The sequence below is a fragment of the Mrakia frigida genome (genome assembly GCF_051309035.1).
Source record: "Mrakia frigida strain ATCC 22029 unplaced genomic scaffold BDY24scaffold_1, whole genome shotgun sequence".
Taxonomy (NCBI): domain Eukaryota; kingdom Fungi; phylum Basidiomycota; class Tremellomycetes; order Cystofilobasidiales; family Mrakiaceae; genus Mrakia; species Mrakia frigida.
In genome coordinates this window covers 41,493-63,140 of record NW_027481280.1, presented here as the reverse complement: position 1 = coordinate 63,140, position 21,648 = coordinate 41,493, and the positions used below count along the sequence as shown (strand labels likewise).

Genomic DNA, 21,648 nt, shown 5'->3' with positions numbered 1-21,648 from the left:
AGAGAAGAGGGTGACTCGGAGGGAAAGCAGCGATTTTGAGTTTCAAGGGAGGAAGAGAAGGGCTAGACTTTGGACTTCCTCTCGTCCTCAACCGCGACCCCCCTTTCCTATCTCGCCGTATTCCTCTCTAGGAAAACCTTCCTCGGTATCGTTCACACTTCCATATAGCAGCTATCGCCCCTCCTCCCTCCGTCCCTTCGTTCAACTCTCCATCGGTCGACCTCTGAAGGAACGGACGAGCTCGAAAGGGAAGGAGAGGAACTCTTGAAGTCCCCCGACTCGATGCCAGGTTTGCTCGTCGCAACGAACGAACGGAAGGGTACTGCACCGTGAGTACAGCTTCTATAGAGTCTCAAGAGGCCGTTCCCGTTGTTTCTGTCATCTTTGGAGCATCAGAGGCTGGTGGGGGAGGAAGGGAAGGGCTGAAGGTCGACTCTCGCTCGACAACAAGCGCTGTCGTCTTCCTCCTTCTCGATTCTCTTCTCGAATGACCCCAAGTATTCAGATGAGTTCTTTCTATAGATGTACTCGTCTGGATATAGAAGAGCTCAAGGCAGCTTGAAGGCGGCCCGCTTAATCCTACGGCCTCTTCTGGAGCAAAGGCTTTCACGACCTTCTCCTTCCTTCGACCTCACACTTTCCCTTCCTTCCTTCTTGACAAGATCTGAAAAGCTGACATCCCAACTCGTCTTACTATCTTCTCCTCATCTATCGGCATCCTCCTCCGTCATCTTCTCTACCTCCATCAAACATTTGCTCTATCAGTCCGGAGTTCCTCAATCTCACAAGTCGGCGAGGGAGTCTCAAAGCCGTTACCGATCCCTCTCTCGAACGACGAGCAAGCTCTGGCCTATGGACTGGATCATCTGAGGTCGAGAGTAGTCTAAGTAGGAGAGGGAGCTCAAAGAGGTCCAGCGACCTGGGATGGACCAAGAAGTGAGTCCTCCGTTCTTCGTTCAAACTCGCCTCTTCTCGATCGATCGTGCTGCTTGAGACCACGACCCACGGCCTTGTCTTCCGCCTATCTCTTCTTCACACGCGTTTTGTCGCATCCTCTCTTTCTGTACTGACTCGCCTGGTGTTCTATTCTTCGTTTGAGCTATAGCCCACCATCACCCAGCATCTCTCGTCGTCCTTCCCTCGCTGCTTCTCTTCTCTCGCGCGACCACCCTTCTGGAACCAACATCCCTCACCATCGAGGACGTCGTCCATCTTCTTCCTCCTCAGCTCAATCGTCATCCACCATTCGTGCTCCAGGAAGCGGTTCTCCCTCCAGCTCAGGCCTCCTACCCTTCGGCCATGCCTTCAAGAGCTCAGCCAGCACGCGTCGATCGTCACACACTCCCATCTCTCAACCTTCCTATCCAACGACCACACCCATCAACGCCGTCGCCTCCACCTCGACAGCCACCAGTCCAGCTTCCTCCATCTCTCCATCCCTCCATCACAGTCCAATTGAAGAGCTCAACTCGTATCGCTTCGGTTCGACGTCCACCAACTCCTCGTCGAATCCTCCCACTCCTTCGGCAGCTCTGAATCGACGGTCGAGCTACGACAGCAACCATCGGAGGCACGACTTTCCAGAGGACGAGCCGAACGAGGAGGACGAGGATCTGGCTAGGGAAGTGTTCAAGGCTTCCCTTCTCAAAGCCGGATTGACTTCGATGTCGATCACGATGCCTCCTCCCTCTCCGACGACCTTCCCGTCCAACCCCAGCACGTCCTACCACTCCTCCTCACCCTCTCGGACACCAGATCTCATCACTCCCACTCTACACTCCTCCGCTTCCGACAGCTATCGATTCACCTTCCCCACCAGCACCTTCACTCCCTCTCATCGCACGCGGAACTACCCATCTCCTCGTCGGCGGAACGAAAGCGACCAGGAGGACGACAACGAGGAGGAGGAAGCTCCTGGACCTCGAACTCGAAGAGCAGTCTCTCGTTCGAACTTCCTGGACGCTCGTCGGATGAGTTTGGATCATCGGAAGGAGTTGAACGTCGACGACGAAGGGAGCGGAATCGACGATGAGACGGAGAGCGAGGAGGAGAGCGATTCTCGAAGTCTACGTCCCAGCACCATCGGAAGTCCAATCAACGGCGCTCTTCTCACCTTCCGGAATCCCTTCAGTGGGCCAACGCCTCCTCTGGATCCAGCTCCCTCTTCGAATTCACCTCCAACACCTCTCGCCTCCTTTCCTCCGCCCTCATCCAGCACTTTCACTCCTCCCGCAACGAACTCCAGTGACTCCTCCAATTTCTCCACCGTCGGCTCGTCTTCCTTGACCGTTCGACCTCCTCCAATATCTTCGAGTCCTCCCGCACTTCGTCGGCCGTCTCTCAACCCGTGGCTCGCCGACGAGGACGGGATGCCAGCGATCAACATGTTCACCGCTCGAGTGAACACGTCTCCCCCTCGCTCCCTCTCCGACTCAGCGGTCCCTCGTCGTCCATCGTTAGCGGAGGAGGTCGGAGCCAGTATCCCTGAGATCGGATCCGGATCAGCCAGCGTCTCAGGGCACGAGGAAATGGAGTGGGACATGGATTTCGTCCTTGGAGGAGGAGGGCAGGTCAACGGAGTTGACTTCCAGACGCTCAGCGAACGAGCTCATCCCGGATCGATTCAGGAGTCGTTCGAGTACCCCTCGTCGGTGCCGATGTACGCGTCTTCGTCAGGGACTCGGAGTGCTAGTGCGAGGCAAGCGGAGGAGATGGGGATCGATTGTGAGTCGTCGAAGAACGCTTCGACGCGCTCGACCTTCTTTTCTGACTTTCCTCCTTCCCCTGTCTTTCTTAACAAACAGCGTTCGCCCTCTTCGTTCAAGAGAAAGATCCTCTCTTCGACAAGCATCGACTCGCCTGGACGCTCAACCGGACGTCCTCTCCTTCTCAACCGTCAACCTGGACTCTTCCAACGACAGGAGGCTACACCTACATCCCTTCCCTCTCTCCCAACCCCTCCGCTTCCAACACCACCTCCGGCTCCTTCTCCAACCCATCTTCTGCCTCTTCGTCACTCTCAGGTCCTTCGTCTCAACCCTACCCCTCCACGAGTCTTCTTCCCTCTCGACTTCCAAACGCCATCATCCGGGGAATCCGACCTCCCTCTCCAGCCTGGGCCATCAAACCACGAGGAAAGGGATGGGGCATCATTCCTCTTCAGGGAACTCGAGCCGAGATCAAGTTTGGTCCCAAGGGGAAGTGGAGGACGAAGGAACCAGGCTCGACGGGGAGTGGACGAGGGAGCGGGAGAGCGATGCAGCATCAGAAGAACCCCAGTCGAGATCGAAGGAGCATGGATTCGAAGGGGAAATCGACGTCGTCGTCAAGGAAGAGTGTGATCGTAGACCACTCGGTCGATTCGAGGATCGGAGCCAGCTCTGAAGCGTCGAAGTCGAAGTCGTCGGAACTCGGGAAGGTCGCCTGGCAGGACGAGTACGGATCGGGAGGAAATGGTCTGGGAGCAGCTTCAGTAGCAGATGTACGTACACACTCTTCTCGACTTGAGATCGTACCTACTCGAACGAGTCCTGACTTTCGTTCATTCTTGTTTCCTCGCGTCCCAGCCGTTCTCTCGAGGGCGAGCAGATCCCATCCCTATCGTCCACCCCAGCCCTCCTCCCTCTCCCAGAGGTCAGTCGGCTGCCCTTCCAGCCCACACCGTCAGCAATCCCAGCTCCTCAGGATCGTCAGCACCCCAACGCTCGAGCTCTCGGTCAGGGAAGAAGGAAGGATCGAAGCTCAAGCTCAAGGGAGGCTGGCTCTCGTCTCTCAAGAACGCGTCCGCCGTGCTCACTGGGAAGGAACCCGTGTCAGCAGCCATGTCGTCGAGGACGAGCTCGATGTCTGGGTCCGGGAGCGGTCACGAGGAGCTGAGGTCGGCGTCGTCGCTCGAGAGGCACACATACGTCCCTCCCTGGATGAGCGGACACGGGAAGGAGAAGGAGAAGGAGTCTTCTGGATTCGTCTCCAAGATTCGCTTCAAGAGGAGGAGCATCTCGGACGGAGTGAGACGTCTCTCGAGGGAGAAGGGGAGCGCAGATGAGGACGCGCCGTTCAGCTTCGGGAGTCGACAAGGAGGAGGAGGCGCGTCGTCGAGAGGTGCTCTTTCGACCGACGACGAGACGGACGACGGAGAGGCTCGAGAAGGGAAAGCTTGGGAGGATGTACCGAACGAAGCGCTCGCGATGGTCATTCCTCTCTCGATACCTCAATCTCCTGCCTCTCGTCGGTTCCTCGGATCGACGTCGACGACCGGAACGTTCCCGTCCCTCGTCAACAGCGACAGCCCTTCGTCCGAGTACGCCAACTTCGGAGCAGGATGGAGTCCAGCAGGTTCTCCAGAAATCGCCGTCGCTGGCGAAGTCGATCCCCTCGCTTCTCCTCCGCCTCAATCATCCGAAATCCTCCCTCCTCCTCCCGTCGAAATCTCCCTCCTCGTCTACTTTGTTCCCTTCGGCGAGACTCCCTGTCTCGAACCTCAATCCCCGACGCTCATGTCGACGACGCCGACAGGTCCAGGTTGGCTCTTCAACAAGAAGCTCAAGAAGACGCCGTCCCAGCTCTTCAAGGTCGGTCGAGAAGGACACTCGCACGGGGGCTCGAAATCCAACTCGACGACTCCCACCTCCCCGTCCTTCCCTCACCTTCCTCACCATCCTACTCGACCATCCCTCCACCCTCCCTCCTCCTTCCACTCCGGATCTCACTCCTCCAACTCTGCCACTCCAACCTCCCTCAGCTCCCAAACCTCCTCCCTCGGACTGCACCCCTCAACCTTCTCGTCCTCGAGCGGTGGTCCTCCTCGACCTCACTTCGCTCCCACCCTCTCCTCCCAGCAATCCCAATCCCCTTTCTCAGCTTTCCGAATCGTCGCACGAGCCGTGGACCCTTCGGACCTCACCTTCCTCCCATCCTGGCCATCTTGGGAATCTCAAACGTCCGACGCGAAGCATGCGGCTCCCGACATGAAGCTCTCGGAACCTGGAACCAACCCGGAAACGAAAGCCAAGGAGACGAAGGACGGTCGAACGGATCCTACGGTCGTCGGAGTCTGCCATGGACCGGATTTGGGGGTGGAGTTCGTGAGGGAAGGATGGGAGAGGTTGGGGTTCGTGAGACCGATCGGGGAGGGAGAGGGAGGAGGGTACCACGCGGATCAGGTTGGATCGGGAGCGTTCTCGAGTGCCACAGGGAAGGGACAAGAGTCTGGGGAGGGTGGAAGGACGTTGGAGGACGTGTTGGGGTGCTTGGTGGCTGCGTGTGTGGCGATTATGGGCTCGAATTGTTAGAGGTTCGACGCGTCGTTTTCGTTGAATCGTGTTTTGTCTTCTATTATTCTCGTGGTTTCCCCTTTCTCGTAGCATTCGTCCTCCCTCACCTTCTCTCGCATCTTCCGATCACCTCTTCTTTTTCTCTCTGGCTCTCTTCTCGTTCATCATCGCCTTTTCGCTTTTTTCTTTTCTGTTCTTTCTTCTCGTTCTCCGCGCTACCTCTCTATAGCTCTCGCTTATATGTCTGTGCTATCTTCTGCATCCATCGGCCTTACAAACGAGAGTCCAACGTGACGTCTAGACTACTCAACCCGTACACAAAAGCAAGACTCCGAAACGAACGTCTAGATCAAACGAGCCCCTCCCCTCGTCTCTCAAATCAACCCAACCCCTCCCCAACCCTCCTTACTCCTCCGAAGATAATCCCGCCCTCTTCTCCGCCTGCGTCCTAAACAGCCAACTCAGGTTCTCGTACGCCACGAAGAAGGCGCACGTCCCAGGCAGGATCCTCAACGCGTTCGTTCCGAGTCCGTTGTAGAACCCTCGAACTCCCTGCTGGGCAAACGTCCGACGGATGGTGGTGGGGATGTCGGGGTAGAGGGCTGGGGTAGAGTTCTGCGTAGAACAAGTGGTCGAGAAACGAGAGGGAGGAACGTCAGAGGAGGGAAGAGTGAGAAGAGAGAGAGAGAGAGAGAGAGAGAGAGAGAAGACGAGAAACGAAACGCACCTGGATCCTAGCTCTCACGACCTGATAAGGATAAGTGATGGAGATAGCTAGCAGTTTGGATGTTCCAGAGGCTAGGATGTACTCTGCGTTGCTCTAATGAACCAACAACGAAACCCAAAAGAACGAAAGTCAGCTCGACGCCTCGACCTCTCGAACGCGTCTCTCCTCCTCTCCGCCTCTTCCCTCTCCTCAACCCAAGTTCCGAAACGAACTCACCAGCATCTCATGCTGAGGTCCCCACGTCTCTCCCTCCCTCTCCACCCTCGTCCTCTTCACATCCGCTCTCTTCCGCTTGATCGCCTCGTAAGCAGCAAACTGGATCGATCCGTTCGTGACTCCGACGAGAGCGAGGAGGGAGCCTTTGTAGAGTCCTCGGATCCCTTCCGAGGCGTAGACTCGGGTGAGTCCGTCTGTGGAACGAGGTGAGAAGGAGAGGAAAGAGTAGGAAGGTCAGCTGGAGTTGAAGAGAGGTGAGAGGGAGGAGGGAGGAAGGAGAGGAGAGGAGGAGCAGAGGAACGAACCCCAAAGACCAGTGTAAGCTTCCGGCGAGCCTCTCGAGGAAGCAAACATCCTCGTTTTCACTACCCAGATAGGGTTGGTCATCATCGCCGTGATAGCACCTGGTAGGGGAAAAGCAAAACAAACGTCAGATTCGAGCTTTGAGCGAATGAAACGAGCGAGATCTCGATTCTCTCTCGTGTGAGCTCGGAAGGTCAAAGGGAGGAAGGAAAGAACGAGAGACTCACTGGCTTCAGCAGCTGCTAGTAAATGCTGAGTACTGGATAACCGAACGTTGTGATCTCCTCCTTGCATGGAAGACTTGATGCTTGTATACCTGTGAGCGAAGGAACGACGATCAAAAGAAACAAGGAAGGAGTTCGTCGGTCAGCTCCTTCCCTCTCTTCTCCCACCCTCCCTGCTCCCAAAGCCGTTCTCGAAGAACTCACCAAAGGAAATACAGCCCCCAACTACTCGCATTCCCCGCCACGTTCGGTCCCAGTCCTCTATACAGCCCCTTCCAGCCATCCTTCTTCACCGCCTCAGCCATAGCGCCATAAACTTCCTTCCCGAATCGAACCACACCTCCGGAAGCTCGTCCTTTGCCCTTTTCTATGGAACTGAGCGTTTGAGGGTTGGGTTTGTCGGCGATTTGGAAGCGGACTTTGACGAGATCGAGAGGGTGCATGATGAGGGTGGTGATGGATCCGGCTGTTAGACCTGCGACGGCGTGGTCGAGCGAAGGTCCGAAGAGGGTTGGGCGGGAGGTGGCCATCGTAGCGAGAGAGAGGCTCGTTTGGGACGAGAAGGCGGAGAGAGGAGAAGGGAAAGAGGAGAGAGAAAGAGAAAGAGACGAGAAAGAAGCTAGGTGAGGGTTGGAAGGGAAAACGAGGAAGGTCGTGAGCTCGACCTTTCGATTGAGAATCTGGAGTCCTCTCCGTCTCCTTTTCGCCCGCTCCGTCTCTTTCTTCTTTCTTAGCTCCAGTCCGCAAAGACAGGTTTTCCACTTGCGATGGGGTGATCGACCATTCAAAGCAAGAAAAAAAAAGCATAGGGGATTTCGTGAAAGAAAAGCAAGCGATACAAGAGAAGGAAGAGAGAGAGAGAGTCGTCTAGCGATACAGAGAAGGAACGATTCCAAAAGAAACCACAACTGGGCGAGAGGCAAATAAAGAAACGAAACGAACAGGTATGAAGGCAGAGGGGAAATAAGGGGTGCTAGGGTGAAGCGAGAGATAAGGTAAAGGGAGGGCGAGGGGAGTAAGAAAGCTAAGAGAGAGAGAGCGAGCGAGGGATCGAGACGCGTTTCAAGAACGAGAGGGGAGCAAGAAAGACTAAGCAAGAAGGAAGCAAGATGGATCGGTACGAGTGCAAATATAAAGATGATCGAGATGGGAGAGGTCTTTACAAAGAGAGAGGGTGTGGGCTGAGGAGGTTGGCGAGTCGGGAAAGACGGCGACGACATGGGATGGGCGATGCGAGGACGGGTTTTTAAAGATGCGAAAAAGGGTGAATCGAGGGTGAGGGTAGTGGAGCGACGTGGTCGAGGGTATGGGAGAAAGGGGAAAGTTTGGGTCTCGCTAGGATCTAGAGGAAGGGGAAGAAGAGAGAGCGAGCGAGGTCAACGTCACGCCCGAACCGACTTCGACCGAGGGCCTTCCCCTTTCGTTCCTCCCTCCCTTCTCTCTCCCTTCCCTTCCCTTCCCTTCCCTTCCTTCCCTTCGCTCCCTGTCGCTCGAAAACAGTGTAGACCAAAGAACTCACGACTCCTAAGGGTACCCCGAGTACTCAACGTGATGACCTCCTTCGTCCTCCTCGTCGTCCCAGAAAGGAGGAGCGCTCGTCCCGTCCTCCTCGACCACGACCTCTCCGTGCTCCCACTCCTCGACCCCCTCGTCCTCCCAGTTCTCGGCGCCAGCTTCCTCCCTGAGAGCTCTCAAAGCTTCAGTTCTAGCGTCCGCTTCCCTCCTCAACCTCGAGAACCGTCGCTCGTAGGAACCTTCGTCCTCGAGAGCGAACGCTCCGTCTTCGTTCGGTCCTCCTCCTCGAGAGTTGGAAGGAGATACGGAAAGAGCTGGAGACCAGTCTGATCCTTGGAGAGGGTTGCGTGTTATATTATCGGTGATGATGGGGACGGGGAAGTAGGAACAGGAGGACGAGGTCGGGTCGGACGGCGAGGGGTTGGGTGAAAGGGAGATCTCGAGGAGACGTTGGGTGGCCGAGAGCAGGGAAGAAGAGTATTTCCTTTGAGCTGGAGTGGGAGGTGGACGAGGAATGAGATGAAGCGCAGGGAGAGGGATGGGATCGTTGGGAGGAGGGTCGATGGGAGTCGTCGAGACTTCGTTGGATGAGGACGAGTTGACGACGCCTTCCTCCTCGATGGTCGTAGGCGAGAGGGAAGGACGAGGAGCTGTTTCGATGGATGGCGTCGTACTAGCCGAGTTGAGCGTGTAGGCAAGAAGGGAAGGAGGCGCTTCCAGGCGAGGGGTCGCACCTTCTTCCTCTGGCTCCCATCCTCTTCCCTCCTCCTCCTCCTCCTCCTCCTCCTCCTCTCCTCCCGGTCCTGCCATCCTCCTCCCTCCAGCAGATTTCGGCGTCCGAGCCATAGAGGGAAGAACGAACGACATCGGCTGAGTAGGAAAGTACTCTTGAGGAGCGTCCTTGAGGGCGAGATGGGTCAAAGAGAACTCGAGCCCAAAAGGGTCGTCCGTCTCTTCTTCGTCCGGGGAGGGAACGCTCGAGGAGGAGGTTGAGGTCGAGTAGGACGAGTTGGAACCTGCTGAGTCCGAGTTGGACCGCTTGGATTCGATCCTGACGGGGGAGTAGACTTGGGTCTGCATGGGCGATCCTTTGAAAGTTTCAAAGAGGGCGAGGGAAGGAGGGAGAAAGGGACAAGGTGAAGGTTGGGAGAAGAGAGACGAAACAAAAGAAGGGAGAGAGAGAGAGAGCTCAAGGAGGCTCAAACACGGCATCTCCTGGATTGGCTTCCCCTTGGCCCTTTTTTCATTAGTCTTTGCACGATCTCGGCGCTGTCACCTCTATTAGTTAAATCTTCCAACCTCCCAAAAGAGAGCTCCCAGTAGAACTCAGAGAGAAAAAGAGGCAAGCACCCTACAAACGGCTCCGCGGACGACCCTCGTTTTTTCCGCTTTCTCTCCTTGCTCGCGAGGTCCCCATACGGAGATCTACAAACCCATTCCAGCTCGCTGTCTCCCCCACGCTTTGAGTTTGAAACAGGCATGAGCAGAAGTCTATAAACAAGACGAGGGTGCTTGAGTTCCGAGGCAAAGTTTCGACAGGTGTGTGAGAAGGAGGACGATTCGAACTGGTTGTTTGGTGTCCTTCTCCCCTCCTCTCGCCTTTCGCAGCTCAAAAGCGGGTTGCTGGTTGCTCAGAAGAGGAGGAGAGCGTACTAAGAGATGCTGGTAACCAAGTACGGTCGACCGGTCCAGAGGGGTTGCAGCAAAGAGGGAGAAAAAGAGAGGAGCTTGCTTGAAAGTCGAGACGCGGCCAAATTCGCGTTGTCCTCCTTCCTTCCTTCCAAGCCAGAGCACTCTTTCTGTCTCAACCTCTCTCAGGTAGATGGTCATCGTGTTCGTTCCGTATCGCAAAGCAGCAACATGTAAGCGAGATGTGGGCGGTCGTTCTGTGAAAGAAGAAGAAAGCCGACGCGTCGGCGCAAACGATCAGCTCTTCGTTTCGAGATCCCTCGCCGAGTCGACTCGGTTCTTTCGAGCGGGAGAGGGAGGACTAGCTCGCTATTACTGTTTCCCGATGGTTGAGGAGAGGAGGTATGGGTTGCGTCTTGAGGGGAGTCGTGAAGGGTAGGACGCGTCCGACCGACGAGCACCGAGGGAGGGAGAGGGAGAGGAAGGGTGCTTGAGGAGGATGGGAGCCCTTTAGAGACTCGAGAGGACTAAGGGATCTCAACGAGTCCGTGATTTTTGGCGGCGATGGGTCGGGTGAAAGTAGATGCTGTCGATTGATGGGAGAAATGGGGACGCGTCGAACTCCAGAGGTCTGAAGCGAGGAGGGAGAGGAGCGTCGGTCAAGGGAGGGCATCCCACGGAACTCTGAAGGCCTGAGATTCGAGTACAAACGCAGCGATCTTCAGAACCGGCGATAGTAGCGAGGAGGTCAGAAGAAAGATCTACTGACTTTGGAGGGGGACTAGAGAAAGAGAGGGAAGGAGGGAAGGGGTGGTGAGCTCGAGGACAGCAGAACTCCACCTTTTCTCTTCGGCCCGTTATCGTCTACGTCTTTGAACTCACTCGATGTCTTGCGCGCTTCTGCTTGACGCTTTGGTGAGAAGAGAGACGGAAGGGGTCCTCCGAACCTCGATGCTGGCGGTTGAAGGGACGAAATGAGCTCGACACCTCCTCCCTTCCTCTCTTCCCCTCTCTTCCCTCGCAACCATCAGCTGCTCAAACTCGAACGCTCAAGTGGATGTAGAAAGCCCTCTCTATCGACTCTATCGACTGGAGCTCATACCACAAACTCAACATGTCTGGTCTGTACTCAGGACATCTCCCAGAATAGTGAGTTCGAGCTCAACTCCTCCTCCTCCTCCTCCTCCTCCCTCCACCCTCCTCTCCTCCATGCTGTTCTTGCTCGTCGTCGAAACCCGCAGCTGATCTATGTTCTTCGCTTCATCGTCTTTCGTCTATATTCGTGCTTTAGCCCTCGCATCCGAGTTGATCACTTCTCTGGTCAACGAGAGCCGATCCCTCTGCCCAAAGCCTTCGTCAAACCGAACGGTCCCCTCTTCTTCCCTACAGCGAGTCTCTACCTCCTCAGTCACTGCCATACAGTGAGTCCAGATCCATTCTCCCGATAGTGGTATGCCGATGGGATTTTAATCTTTTCGGACGGAGCAGCACGAGCGAAGGAACCCACTTCTCGTCGAAGCTCACCTCTTTCTCCTTCCCTCCCTCTCGCCTTTCTCTTCGCTGACTCTCTTCACTCCCTCTTCTCGTTTTCTTCTCTTCTTTCAGGATCACACTCAAGGTCTCGAAGGCGTTTCAGGAGGTGTTCAAATCATCTGCACTCAAGAGGTTCGTCCTTCTTTCGCATCGAGCTCACAGCGGTCGAAGATCAAAGCTCACCTCCTCCCTCCTCTCTTCCCCGTCCTTCCTCGCCTTTCATCAGACCAAGGACATCATCCTCAACCTCGAGTCCGCTGCCAACAGGAAGAAGAAGGATAGGAAAGAGATTCCTCGAGCTGAGAAGATGTACGGGCAGCTGAAGAGAGGAACTGTAGACGCACTGGTTCGTCGTGCTCCTCTTCGCGTCGCCCAATTCTATAGCTCTGTGTCTCTCAGTTCGACTCGCTCACACTAATCTGAACCTCACCGTCTGGACTCCTATCTCTTCCGCTCAGCGAGTTCATCCCTACAACGAACCCTTCACCGCCACCCTCTGCTCCTCTCCCCTTCAAGTCGTTACGATCACCCTCCTCCCAGCAAATCACTGCCCCGGCTCTGCCATGTTCCTCATCGAAGGCGAGAATGGAACTGTGCTGCACACCGGAGACATCAGATGCGAAGGGAGCTGGATGAAGCAGATGCTTGGTCCGGGAGGAGGGTTGGAGAGGTACGGAGGTTGGTGGGACGAGGAGGGAAACGAAGGGAAGCCGGACGTTTGGGATAGGAAGGGAAAGGGGAAGCAGAAGTTCAAGAAGGAGAGGATTCAGGCTGTCTATGTGGATAGTAGTGCTATGTGAGTCGTCGGCTGATCCAGTCGATGGAGGGAGAGAGCGAAGCGGACGAGGAAGGAGCGCGTCGTTCGAACGAAGCTGACTTCTTCTCCTTTTTTTCTTCTGTTAGGCTTGGAACGGGAGACATGATGCTCAAGGACGATGCTGCTCGAGGGATGCTGGACGTTATCTCCCTCTATCCAGAGGATACGAAGTTCTTCATCAACGCTTGGACGTGGGGGTCAGTCTTCCTTTCTCCTCTGCACGACTCCTTAAGTCGACGAAGAGCTGACTTGCTTCTTCGTTTCCGTCGACGCAGCTACGAAGAGCTGCTCCTGGGAATCTCTTCTACCTTCCCCGAGGACAAGGTCAGCATTGAGTAACTCCCAAGGACCCTCCTGATGCGTGGAGACGGACGCCTGACTTTCTCGCTTCCTCTTCCTCTTTCAGATCCACCTCGACCGCTACAAACGAAGCATCTACAAACTCCTCCCCAGTGTTGAGAAGGTCCTGCACGTTCCCCATGGTCCCGATGCTCGCTTCCACGCCTGCGATCTCGAGAACCGATGCGAACAAGTCGGCTGGACGAAGGACACGTCGGATTCGAGCTGGAAGACCAAGTCGGGAGGTCTCGTCGTCAACATCAACCCTGCCGAGCTTCGAATTGCGCATTGGGACGTCTATCGAGACGACCTCGAGAAGAAAATATCTTCTGCTAGAGACGGAAAGGGACCTTGGCCGACGAACATCGTTCGTCCTCTCTTTTTTCGTCCTCGACTTCGACGCATCGTGGAACGAAGAGCTCACGAACTCACTCTCGCTCGCCTTTTCTCAGGTCATACCCCTAGCCCGACACTCTCCTCTGCCTGAACTCCGAGATCTCCTCTACTCCCTTCGACCTCTCACCGTCTATCCCAACACCCTCATCAGCAAAAACTCCTACCCAATCGAATACCTCTCCCTCCCGTTCATCTTCCCCGCCCTTCCACCCTCAACCCTCTCTCGTCTTACCTCCGACATCTCCTCCTGGTGCCAAGCCAACTTTCCCGACGGAGGAGAGGTCGCAGCCTGGCAAGGAGTGAAAGACTGGATGGTCAAGGGAGCAGCCAAAACCCCGTTGGGAGATACGAAGGAGGAGTTCTTCGTTGGTGGGATTGAAGCGTTGAAGGGAGTGGAAAGAGGAGTGGTAGATGCGGTGGGAAGAGCAAAGATGATCGGGGAGGGAGCGAGTGGGTTGAGGGAGTTGGGTTGGGACGAGTTGGGAGAGGTGGACGGGTGGGTCGGGACGATGGGTGGGAGAGGGAAGCTGGAGAGGGTTGTGGGGATGGTTCTGAGAGTCTGCAACGCTGGGAACGGGGACGAAGAGCTGGAGAAGAAGGTGGAGGCAGAGGAGGAAGGTTTGGTGAGTCTTCGTTTCGTTTCGACGCGTCTCGGTTTCAAGTTCGTCGAACTGACCGTTTCCTTTTTCATCCTCTAGTCTTGGCTCCATCGACGTGCTGACGATCTCTCGGAGAGTATCCCCCCGCGAGAACAAGTAAGCTCTACTTCTCAGATCTCTTCTTTCCATTACTCTTACTGAGATCAAGCTCATTCGACACCTTCCAGCCCTCTCCTCGACCTATCGCCTCTACCAGCGATCTTGTCGAAGAAGACGACAACGACGCGGATCTGGTGGCAGCGAAACTCCTCAGCCTTCAACGACCTTCGACCGTCCCTTGCTCAACTCCCTCTCAAGTCGTTCTCCCAACTCAAACTCCGACTCGAGCCACGTCGACACCTCGCTCAGTCTCCTCCTCGAACACCAGCATCACCTCCTCGGCCAAGAGAAAACTTACCAGACTTGAGCGAGAACTCACTCCGGGTCAGGGAGAGGTGTATGAGGATCAAGAGATGGAGGAGTGGATCAAGGAGGCAAACAGCACTTTCGACTTCGACGTGAGTCTTTTCGACCCTCTCGTTTCGGGTCTACTCTTAACATCCTAACGTTTTTTTTTTATCCGTCTTCCAGACTCCCGAGGATCTCGATGACTCGATGTCCAAGGTCGCACCTTCTCCCTTCGGTGAGTCTCGCTCCCTCGTCGTTGTCTCCTCCGTTCCTCTCAAACTCTGAAAGCTCAACGTCCCTTCTTTCTCTTCCCTCCCAGTCCCGAAGTTTAAACTCTCAGCCTGCTCATCAACTCCAGCACAACATCCTCTCGCACCCCAACCTCCTCCCAACTCTGTCACCACGCCTCTCGCCTCCTCCACCCAAACCTCGACTCCCTCCTCCTCCGCCTCCTCTTCGGTGAGACGAAAGCCCAAACTTCAGAGGAAGCCTGAGCCTACGAAGGAGGAAGCGAGGAAGAGAAGACTCGACTTTGAGAATGGTCCGGTTTTCAAAGAGATGAAGGAGAGGGAGGCGGCGATCAAGAGGAAGAGGGAGCAGGAGGAAGAAGAGGGGAGGACTTTCGATTTGCCTCCTGTGGGCGAGAGTCCGGAGCTTTGATGTTTGTGGCGGAGGTGGAGTAGGCTCTGTTACGTATGCTTTCATTCTTTTACGTTATCATGACTTGAACGACAACGAGTTGAGGAGGGAGAAAGAGGGGAGACAGGACGCGTCGTGCTTTCGTCTCTTCGCCTTTCGTTCTGGAAGCTCAAGCTGGTCGCAGAGTCGCAGAGACCGAAGATTTTAAGGGGACAAGTCTACCTCGGCACCCCATCTTTCAAACCCTACACCACTCCAGCGTCCACCCTAGCCTCCTTGATCGCCGCTCCCAATCTCCTCAACGCCTCGTCTGCAGCGTCTCGTTCGATGATCGAGAAGGCGACGCGCAACTGGCTGCACTTCTTCGCCGAAGCGTAGAACGAAGACCCCGGAACGACGAGGACTCCATGAGCTAGAGCGGTGGTGAGAGCTAGAGCTCGAGCGTCGGTGAGAGGGGAGATGTCAATGCTGAGGGACGACAGGGAAGAAGGCCAAGATGTCAGCGTCCGAATGAGGAGAGAAAGAGCGTGAGCGGTCTACGAACAAGAGGAACATGCCAGCCTTCGGAGATACCTGTGAAAATGGTGACGTAGGAGTCAGCGGCCGAACGAACAACGTCGAAAAGATGAAGAGGGATGAAACGAGGACTCACCCAAGTTGCGAGTCCATCGAGGTGCTTGTGAGCCAGCTCTTCGAACCATACCCGACGAGTCTCGTACAGCACCGCAACCTTCTTGCAGTGCTCCAGAAATGCTTGAGTGCCCCCTGTAAATAAACGAACACAGATCGAAGGGAAAGGTCAGCAATCAGAAATCGACGCGTTCATTCGGTGACCTAGTTTGTGGGACGTACAGTTGCTCATCAAAGCCCAGACGATCGCTTGAGACATGGACGAGGGTTGAAGGTTGACGCAAGCGGTGTCTGGTGGGATCGAGGATAAACCGAAGTCAGCTCATCTCGTCGTATAGCTCGCCTTCGACGCTCGAACATGAACTCACAGACGTCCATTGCGTCCAGCACCTTCTTCGGCCCAACTGCGTAACCGAGCCGAAGACCAGAAGAGAGGATCTTGGAGAAGGAGTCGAATCGAACTGAAGAAAAGACGCCCAAGGAGGAAGAAGAGGGTGAGCTGAAGACGAAAGACGGGACGCGACGGAGAGAACTGAAGATCGAACGAACCGACTTGACCTCCTCCCGGAACGACCTGAGTCTCGAGCTCAAAGTAGGAAGGGACGATGTCGGTAGTGAGGAAGTAGTAAGGGTCGTCCTCGAGGATCAGGATGCCGTGTTTGGAGCAGATCTTGAGGATCTCGAGCTTCCTTTCCTTCGAAGCGGAGCAGCCGGTCGGGTTCGATCCTACGGGCACCGTGCTGCAGAAACGACCAAGAGGTCAGCCAGCTGGAGGGAAGGGAAGAAAGAGCTCGACCCACTAAACGACAGTAGGTTTCTTCTTTGACTCGTCCCAGTTGTCGAGGATCTCCGAGAGATGGATCGGATCGAGCCCTTCGGAATCGACGCTGACCTCGACGACCTGGCAGTCTCCGATGACCGACAACATCGAAAGGGTACCGGAGTAGGTTGGGGACTCAACCAGGACATAGTCGTTCGGAGAGATGAGCACATGGAAAGCCTTCGAGATCAGATCCTGACATCCTGCGCCTACTGTGAGCCTCCAGGAGTCATCAGCGGGTCGGTTGTGCACCTCCTCCTGGAACTTGACGAGTCCAGCGTTGAGGTTGGGCCAGCCTGCTGAGGGTCCACTATCCAAAGAAGAACGATCGAAGCTCCTCGGTTAGTAGATCTTCGAATGAGGAGAGAAGAGAGAGAAGAGCTCACTAGGAAAGCGCCTGAGTCGATTCCTCTCCGTTCAACTCGAGATCTTGACCGTTGGTCCCAGGCTCTGATCCCAACGGAGGCGAGAGATGAAGAGTGATGGAAGCGAAAGGAAAGGTTTCTGGGTTGGGCCTCCCAGCGAGAAGCGAGATTACCGAAGGAGTTTCGTGCTTGACCAGCCCTCGAACTGACGGGAAGGGAGGAAGAGACGAAGTGAGCTTCGATCGATTGGATCCCGAGAGAGAGAGAGAGATGATAAGACGGAGAGAGAGCCGAGGATGCTTACTTCCGTCGAGGAGAGGTCGTTGACCGATGGGAGAGAGGAGGGCGTGGTGATCCATTTTTTGTTTTAGAGAGGGAGTGATGGTTGGGAGGAGGGAAGCGAAAAGGAAAACGAGCTCGCTCGTCCGCCTGTCTCCGAACGGCCGCGGTCGCGAAGGAAGGAAGGAAAAGGCAAACGTAAGATTTGACCAGGTGAAGATGAGGGTCGAGAAATAGACCTCTACGAGTTTTTACAGTGAAAGAGAAGCTCCGTCGACTTGCCCCGAAACCAAAGGCGACGCGTTGAAACCATGAAGATCGTTCTCGGAACTTAAGCCTCCCTCCCTCAACCCTACATAAAGCTCCGCTCACTTCCTCCCAATCTTTGCCAGTCCCTTCTTCGTCAACGAGATCCACTGTCCGTTCTTCGCATCGGTCCCCATCTCCACCAACCCAGCCTCCGCCGCTGCTTCGGAATAACTCTTCCACCTCCTTCCCCCGTGCTTGCGATAAAAATCGGGCTCGTTCTCGAGGAGGATATCGTTGACCTTGGACTGATGGGGTCGCCTATCGGGGAGCGACCAGGAGATGACGGTGAGGAGAGGGGTCAAGTCGAGAGGGAGACCGTTGGGATTGGAAGATCGCGAGGAGGAGGATCGGCAAGTAGAGGGAACTGGGGAGGGAGTATGGATGTAGGTTGGTGTTCTGGAATGGGTTTGAGGGAAGTGGTGGGGTGGGTTGGAAGGGGTTGGAAGAGGAGCGACGGGAGCGGGGACTTTGGCGACGGAAGCCCAGCTCGTTGACGCTTTGGGAGATTCGGGTGAGGATGGGAGGGGTTGAGATGTCGACGTCGAAGGAGAAAGAGTTGAAGAAGGGGTAAGAGAGTTCGCTGCTGCGGCAGGAGGCCAGGAGAAAGGAGCGGGAGGTGAAGGTGATTTCACCGTCGAGGCGTCGAAGGCAGCAGGAGGAGGAACACCCCAACCCTCTCCCTCCCAGTGAGACTCGGGGAGCTGAGGCGGAGTCTCAATCTCCCAGTGAGCCGAACCTGATCGAGTTCCCTCGCTGGCGAGTTCGTCGGTGGGATCCTCGACGGCGAGAGGCTGCTGTTGCTGTTCGACGACGTCCTTCGATCCGAATCCGAACACGGCGACCGTGGGAGTTGTCATCGATTCCTTGTCTTCGCCTCGAGCGGTAGAGTCGATCTCCCAATCCTCGATTCCCTCCTGAGATTTCTCTCCGGCGACGTCCTTGGTGGCTTCCTCGGCGACGTCAGGCGTTTCCGCCTCGACGACGTCCTTCGAATCGAATGGCGAGGTTTCGATCTCCGGCGAGCTCTCCTCCTGGTAGACGACCGAATCTCCTTCTGTCTCGTACTTCTTTTCGACGAGATACTGTTGTTGTTCGACGTCGTCGTTGTCGCCTGATCCGATTCCATACGCGTCGAAGGTTGGACTCCCTCTTCTCTCCGACTCTTCCTCCCCTTGATATTCTTGGCTGACGAGCGAAGGATCCTGCTCTTGACTGACCACCTGAGTCGCCTCGCTATCGTCGGGCTGAACGACGTGAGAAGAAGGCTGAGTCTCTTCGGTTCCGAATCCAGACGAGTCCTGCGTCCTGTTCGCCTGCTCTTGCTGTCCGACCGAAGTGTCCTCCTTCTGACTGAGCGATCTCGATCCACCGTTTGTATCCTGAGCGAAAGTGATCGACGAGCTTTGAGGCTCGCTGGAGGGAGGAGGAGGAGGGGCTGATCCGCCGGCGGCTGAGGAGGAGGACGGTTCGGTTGGAGGGAAGAGGAGATCGAGCTCGTAGACCGCCGAAGCGACGTCTCGGAGGAGTTGTTTGCTCTCGTCCATGGATCGACAGATGAAGATGACGTTGCAGCCCCTGGGGACAATAAGAAGAACGGTGAAGGGTCAGGGGGAGAAAGAGAAGAAGAGTCGCGTCGCTTCGTTCGACTCACATCATCCTGAGCTTTGCTGCGAGGTACACGAATTCCTCGTTGTCGGTTCTGTTGAAACCAACGGGAGTCAGACAGGTACTGAAGAAACGAGAGGGAGACAATCAGCTCACATGAGGAAGACGGTGGTTTGAGCGTTCGAGGACGAAGTGGCGAAGAGCATCGCGTCGAGGACGACTTGATCTGAGAGTTGAGAACGGGAAGCGACGAGAGATCAGCCACAGCGCTCCTCAATAAGTGTTTGAAGATCTACTCACGAACGACGGAGCTGCTCGAAGAAGAAACAAAGAGAGTCAGCCCTAGCTCGCAGAGCCACTCTCCTCGAAAAGGCTCACCTCGTCCCCTCTCTCCCGAGGCAAGACCTCAACTCGACTCCCAGCGTCTCCAACTTAGCCAGTGCTCCAACATGAGAAGAAGGAAGAGCTCCTGCGATGCAACGATGGAAGTCTCAGTCAGCTGAAGCTCGAAACAAGGGTGAAAGAGAAGGAAGTGAACAAACCCGAAGTCGTCGCGAACGAATACCCTCTCACGAAGCGAAGATGACCATATCCGAGAGCGATCTCCCTCAACTGACCAACCATCTCCACAGGGTTGAGTCTCGAGAGGAGTCCAGATCCATCGAGAGCTGAGTCAAACGACCGAATCGAAGGTCAGGCAGGCCAAAGACGGAGTGAGAGAAAAGAAGGAGTCGTCGAGCTCACCTCCATCATCCACCGTCCATAATACGCCCACCTCTCCCAACCCTGAGCTCTCCTTCACCTCCGCAGCAGCTTTGTCTTTCTCTGCTCGACGATTCCTGTCCTTCTCCCTCTCCAAACTCTCCCTCAGTCGGTCCCTCTCCCTGTCCGACTCCCTTCTCTCCATCTCCCACGCTTTCCTCTCAAGTTTGAACTCCTTGTCCTTGAAGGACCACTGGAGACGGTCGAACTCGTGAGGAGCTCGTTGTTCGAGTCCGAGGGCTTCGACGAGGTTGGAAAGGTGTTTCCTGAGCATCAAGGGAAAGTGATGGTGGTGGTTTGGAGGGATCAAGAGCTCCGTCCGTTGCGGTCGTTGAGTTTTGAGCAGCAGATTACTGACCTGGCGTCTTGAAAAAAAAAAAAAACCTGTATCAGATTGGAAGATATTCAGCTGTGAACAGAACGAGGAGAGCTTCAGGACAAAGAACAGAGGAGGGAGCGAGCAAGGCCTTGTACTCAAGCTGATCAGTCCAACAACGGGCGATCCCTTCCCTCCTTCCTTCCTCTTGTTTCAGATTCAAGGGAGTCAGCTTCGCCTCCTCCTTACTACTGAGCAGATCGCCTAGAGCATCACGTAGACAACCTTGTTTACAAGTTTCTCGGAAAGCTGAATCTGGTTGGTGGCTTCCTTCGAGCACGTCAACTCAACTCCGAAGCTCAACCCTTCGAATCGCCCCCTCCCTCCCTCCTTGACCTCCAACCCTCATCATGTCTTCATCAAAGTGAGCTCGTTCTCTTCCCAAGCCCCTTCTATATACACAGCCGCTGACTTCTAATCGATTCTGTTGCGTCCAGTCTGGTTACTGTGACCTCTCCTGAGCACTTCAAGGAGTTGCTTTCCAAGGACCTCAACCGAGTCTCCGTCCTCAACTTCTGGGCTCCTTGGGCGGATGTATGCAAACCTATGAACGAGGTCAGTACACCTTTTCGAGTTCTCTTTGTGTGCTAGTAGGGGGCGGAGAGTGGAGCGAGATTGATAGGGCGAATGAGGAGGGGAGGTGTTGGAACGAGAAGGAAGGAGAAGACGGAGGTCGTTCGTTCAACCAATCCAGCTCCTATGGAAGGAGCTCTCCATCCTCGACTTCTCAGGATAGCTGCATCGCACCTCCAACAGTAAACTGACCTCTTTGTTCTGATTCTAAAACTGTCCAGGTCGTCGCCTCCCTGGCAGCCAAGCACCCTCAACTCCTCTTCCTCTCCATCGAAGCTGAGGAGCAGCCCGACATCGCTGAGTCATTCGACATCGAGGCCGTTCCTACTTTCTTGCTTCTTAGGGTGCGTCTAGAAGACCTTGGTTTTCTTCGGGTGCCACTCGGGGCTGTCGGATCTGCTCTGGGAGAGGAGCTCTGGAGTTGATTGGTTCGTCGAATCGAAGCTCACCTTCCTCTCCTTCCCTTTCTTTCACATCCTCCCACCTCCCTCCTTTTCCACCAACCCATCCTCGATCGACCATCCTACAGGGCCACACCCTCCTTTCCCGTCATTCCGGCTCGGTCGCACCAGCTCTCACCGCCGCCGTCGAATCCTACTCCACTCCAGCCTCTTCCTCCTCCAACCCTTCCAACTCCTCGACCACCCCTCTATCGTCCACCTCCCTGTCCCCTCAACCTCCTCAGTCCCTCGAGGACAAGCTTACAGGACTTATGAACCGAGCTCCGGTGATGCTGTTCATGAAGGGCAACCCCGACGCTCCTCAGTGTGGGTTCTCGAGGCAGACGGTCGCGTTGCTGAGAGGAGAGGGAGTTCAGTTCGGGTGGTTTGATATCTTTAGTGATCAGAGTGTGAGGGAGGGACTGAAGAAGCATAACGATTGGCCCAGTGAGTGTTCGCGATCTTTGTTTTGGGGGGGTTCCGTTGGGAGGAGACGAGAGGGAGAGAGACGAGCTCACACGACCTGACCGATGCTGACTTCGATTTCGTTTCCTGGACGCGTTTATACAGCCTTCCCTCAGATTATCGTCAAGGGAGAGTTGATTGGAGGACTTGATATCCTGAAGGAGTTGATCGCTTCGGGAGAGTTTGCAGAGCTCACTCAGGGCATTTGAGGAGGCCGGATCGATCTCTCTTTCTTTTCACGATACGAAACTTTTTTTTACTTGGATCTCTGCTTCTCAAATACCAATCGACCAAGCCAGATACTGAAAAGTTCACATCGACTCGCAAGAGATCTATAAAAGTGAAATAGCTCCGAGCAGTCGAGCTC

The 21,648-nt window shown here is 55.4% G+C and overlaps 7 protein-coding genes across 7 annotated transcripts; 3 read left to right on the top strand and 4 right to left on the bottom strand.

The window, feature by feature from the left end:
• Positions 1–282: 282 nt before the first annotated feature.
• BDY24DRAFT_367707 (uncharacterized protein) lies at positions 283–5,291 on the top strand (the record flags this gene model as incomplete). Its single annotated transcript, XM_076637984.1, has 5 exons — positions 283–329; positions 766–936; positions 1,100–2,724; positions 2,805–3,481; positions 3,567–5,291. 5 exons carry the CDS (start codon positions 283–285, stop codon positions 5,289–5,291), a joined length of 4,245 nt encoding a protein of 1,414 aa, XP_076500974.1.
• A 387-nt stretch (positions 5,292–5,678) lies between these two features.
• Positions 5,679–7,367, bottom strand: FLX1 (flavin adenine dinucleotide transporter FLX1; the record flags this gene model as incomplete). Its single annotated transcript, XM_076637623.1, has 6 exons — positions 6,948–7,367; positions 6,747–6,835; positions 6,522–6,620; positions 6,217–6,410; positions 6,001–6,093; positions 5,679–5,888 (listed from the first exon to the last, which is right to left on the bottom strand). Exons 1-6 carry the CDS (start codon positions 7,271–7,273, stop codon positions 5,679–5,681), a joined length of 1,011 nt encoding a protein of 336 aa, XP_076500973.1. The 5' UTR covers positions 7,274–7,367.
• Positions 7,368–8,115: 748 nt separating this feature from the next.
• On the bottom strand, positions 8,116–9,640 carry BDY24DRAFT_657 (uncharacterized protein). Its single transcript, XM_076645042.1, has one exon. The coding sequence runs from the start codon at positions 9,468–9,470 to the stop codon at positions 8,268–8,270; it is 1,203 nt and encodes a 400-aa protein (XP_076500972.1). The 5' UTR covers positions 9,471–9,640; the 3' UTR covers positions 8,116–8,267.
• A 1,361-nt stretch (positions 9,641–11,001) lies between these two features.
• BDY24DRAFT_367705 (uncharacterized protein) lies at positions 11,002–14,303 on the top strand (the record flags this gene model as incomplete). Its single annotated transcript, XM_076637983.1, has 12 exons — positions 11,002–11,036; positions 11,179–11,308; positions 11,493–11,552; positions 11,647–11,766; positions 11,879–12,216; positions 12,324–12,434; positions 12,513–12,561; positions 12,644–12,943; positions 13,029–13,595; positions 13,671–13,727; positions 13,799–14,128; positions 14,202–14,303. 12 exons carry the CDS (start codon positions 11,002–11,004, stop codon positions 14,301–14,303), a joined length of 2,199 nt encoding a protein of 732 aa, XP_076500971.1.
• A 599-nt stretch (positions 14,304–14,902) lies between these two features.
• Positions 14,903–16,831, bottom strand: BDY24DRAFT_410944 (aminotransferase-like domain-containing protein; the record flags this gene model as incomplete). Its single annotated transcript, XM_076642864.1, has 9 exons — positions 14,903–15,125; positions 15,202–15,230; positions 15,310–15,422; positions 15,510–15,578; positions 15,656–15,748; positions 15,837–16,027; positions 16,088–16,417; positions 16,494–16,677; positions 16,777–16,831. 9 exons carry the CDS (start codon positions 16,829–16,831, stop codon positions 14,903–14,905), a joined length of 1,287 nt encoding a protein of 428 aa, XP_076500970.1.
• A 216-nt stretch (positions 16,832–17,047) lies between these two features.
• Positions 17,048–18,805, bottom strand: BDY24DRAFT_372990 (uncharacterized protein). The gene is made up of 2 exons (XM_076638236.1): positions 18,712–18,805; positions 17,048–18,635 (listed from the first exon to the last, which is right to left on the bottom strand). Exons 1-2 carry the CDS (start codon positions 18,714–18,716, stop codon positions 17,120–17,122), a joined length of 1,521 nt encoding a protein of 506 aa, XP_076500969.1. The 5' UTR covers positions 18,717–18,805; the 3' UTR covers positions 17,048–17,119.
• Positions 18,806–20,150: 1,345 nt separating this feature from the next.
• Positions 20,151–21,546, top strand: BDY24DRAFT_372988 (PICOT family protein; the record flags this gene model as incomplete). Its single annotated transcript, XM_076638235.1, has 5 exons — positions 20,151–20,167; positions 20,241–20,358; positions 20,598–20,720; positions 20,906–21,263; positions 21,387–21,546. 5 exons carry the CDS (start codon positions 20,154–20,156, stop codon positions 21,488–21,490), a joined length of 717 nt encoding a protein of 238 aa, XP_076500968.1. The 3' UTR covers positions 21,491–21,546.
• Between the last annotated feature and the right edge of the window lie 102 nt (positions 21,547–21,648).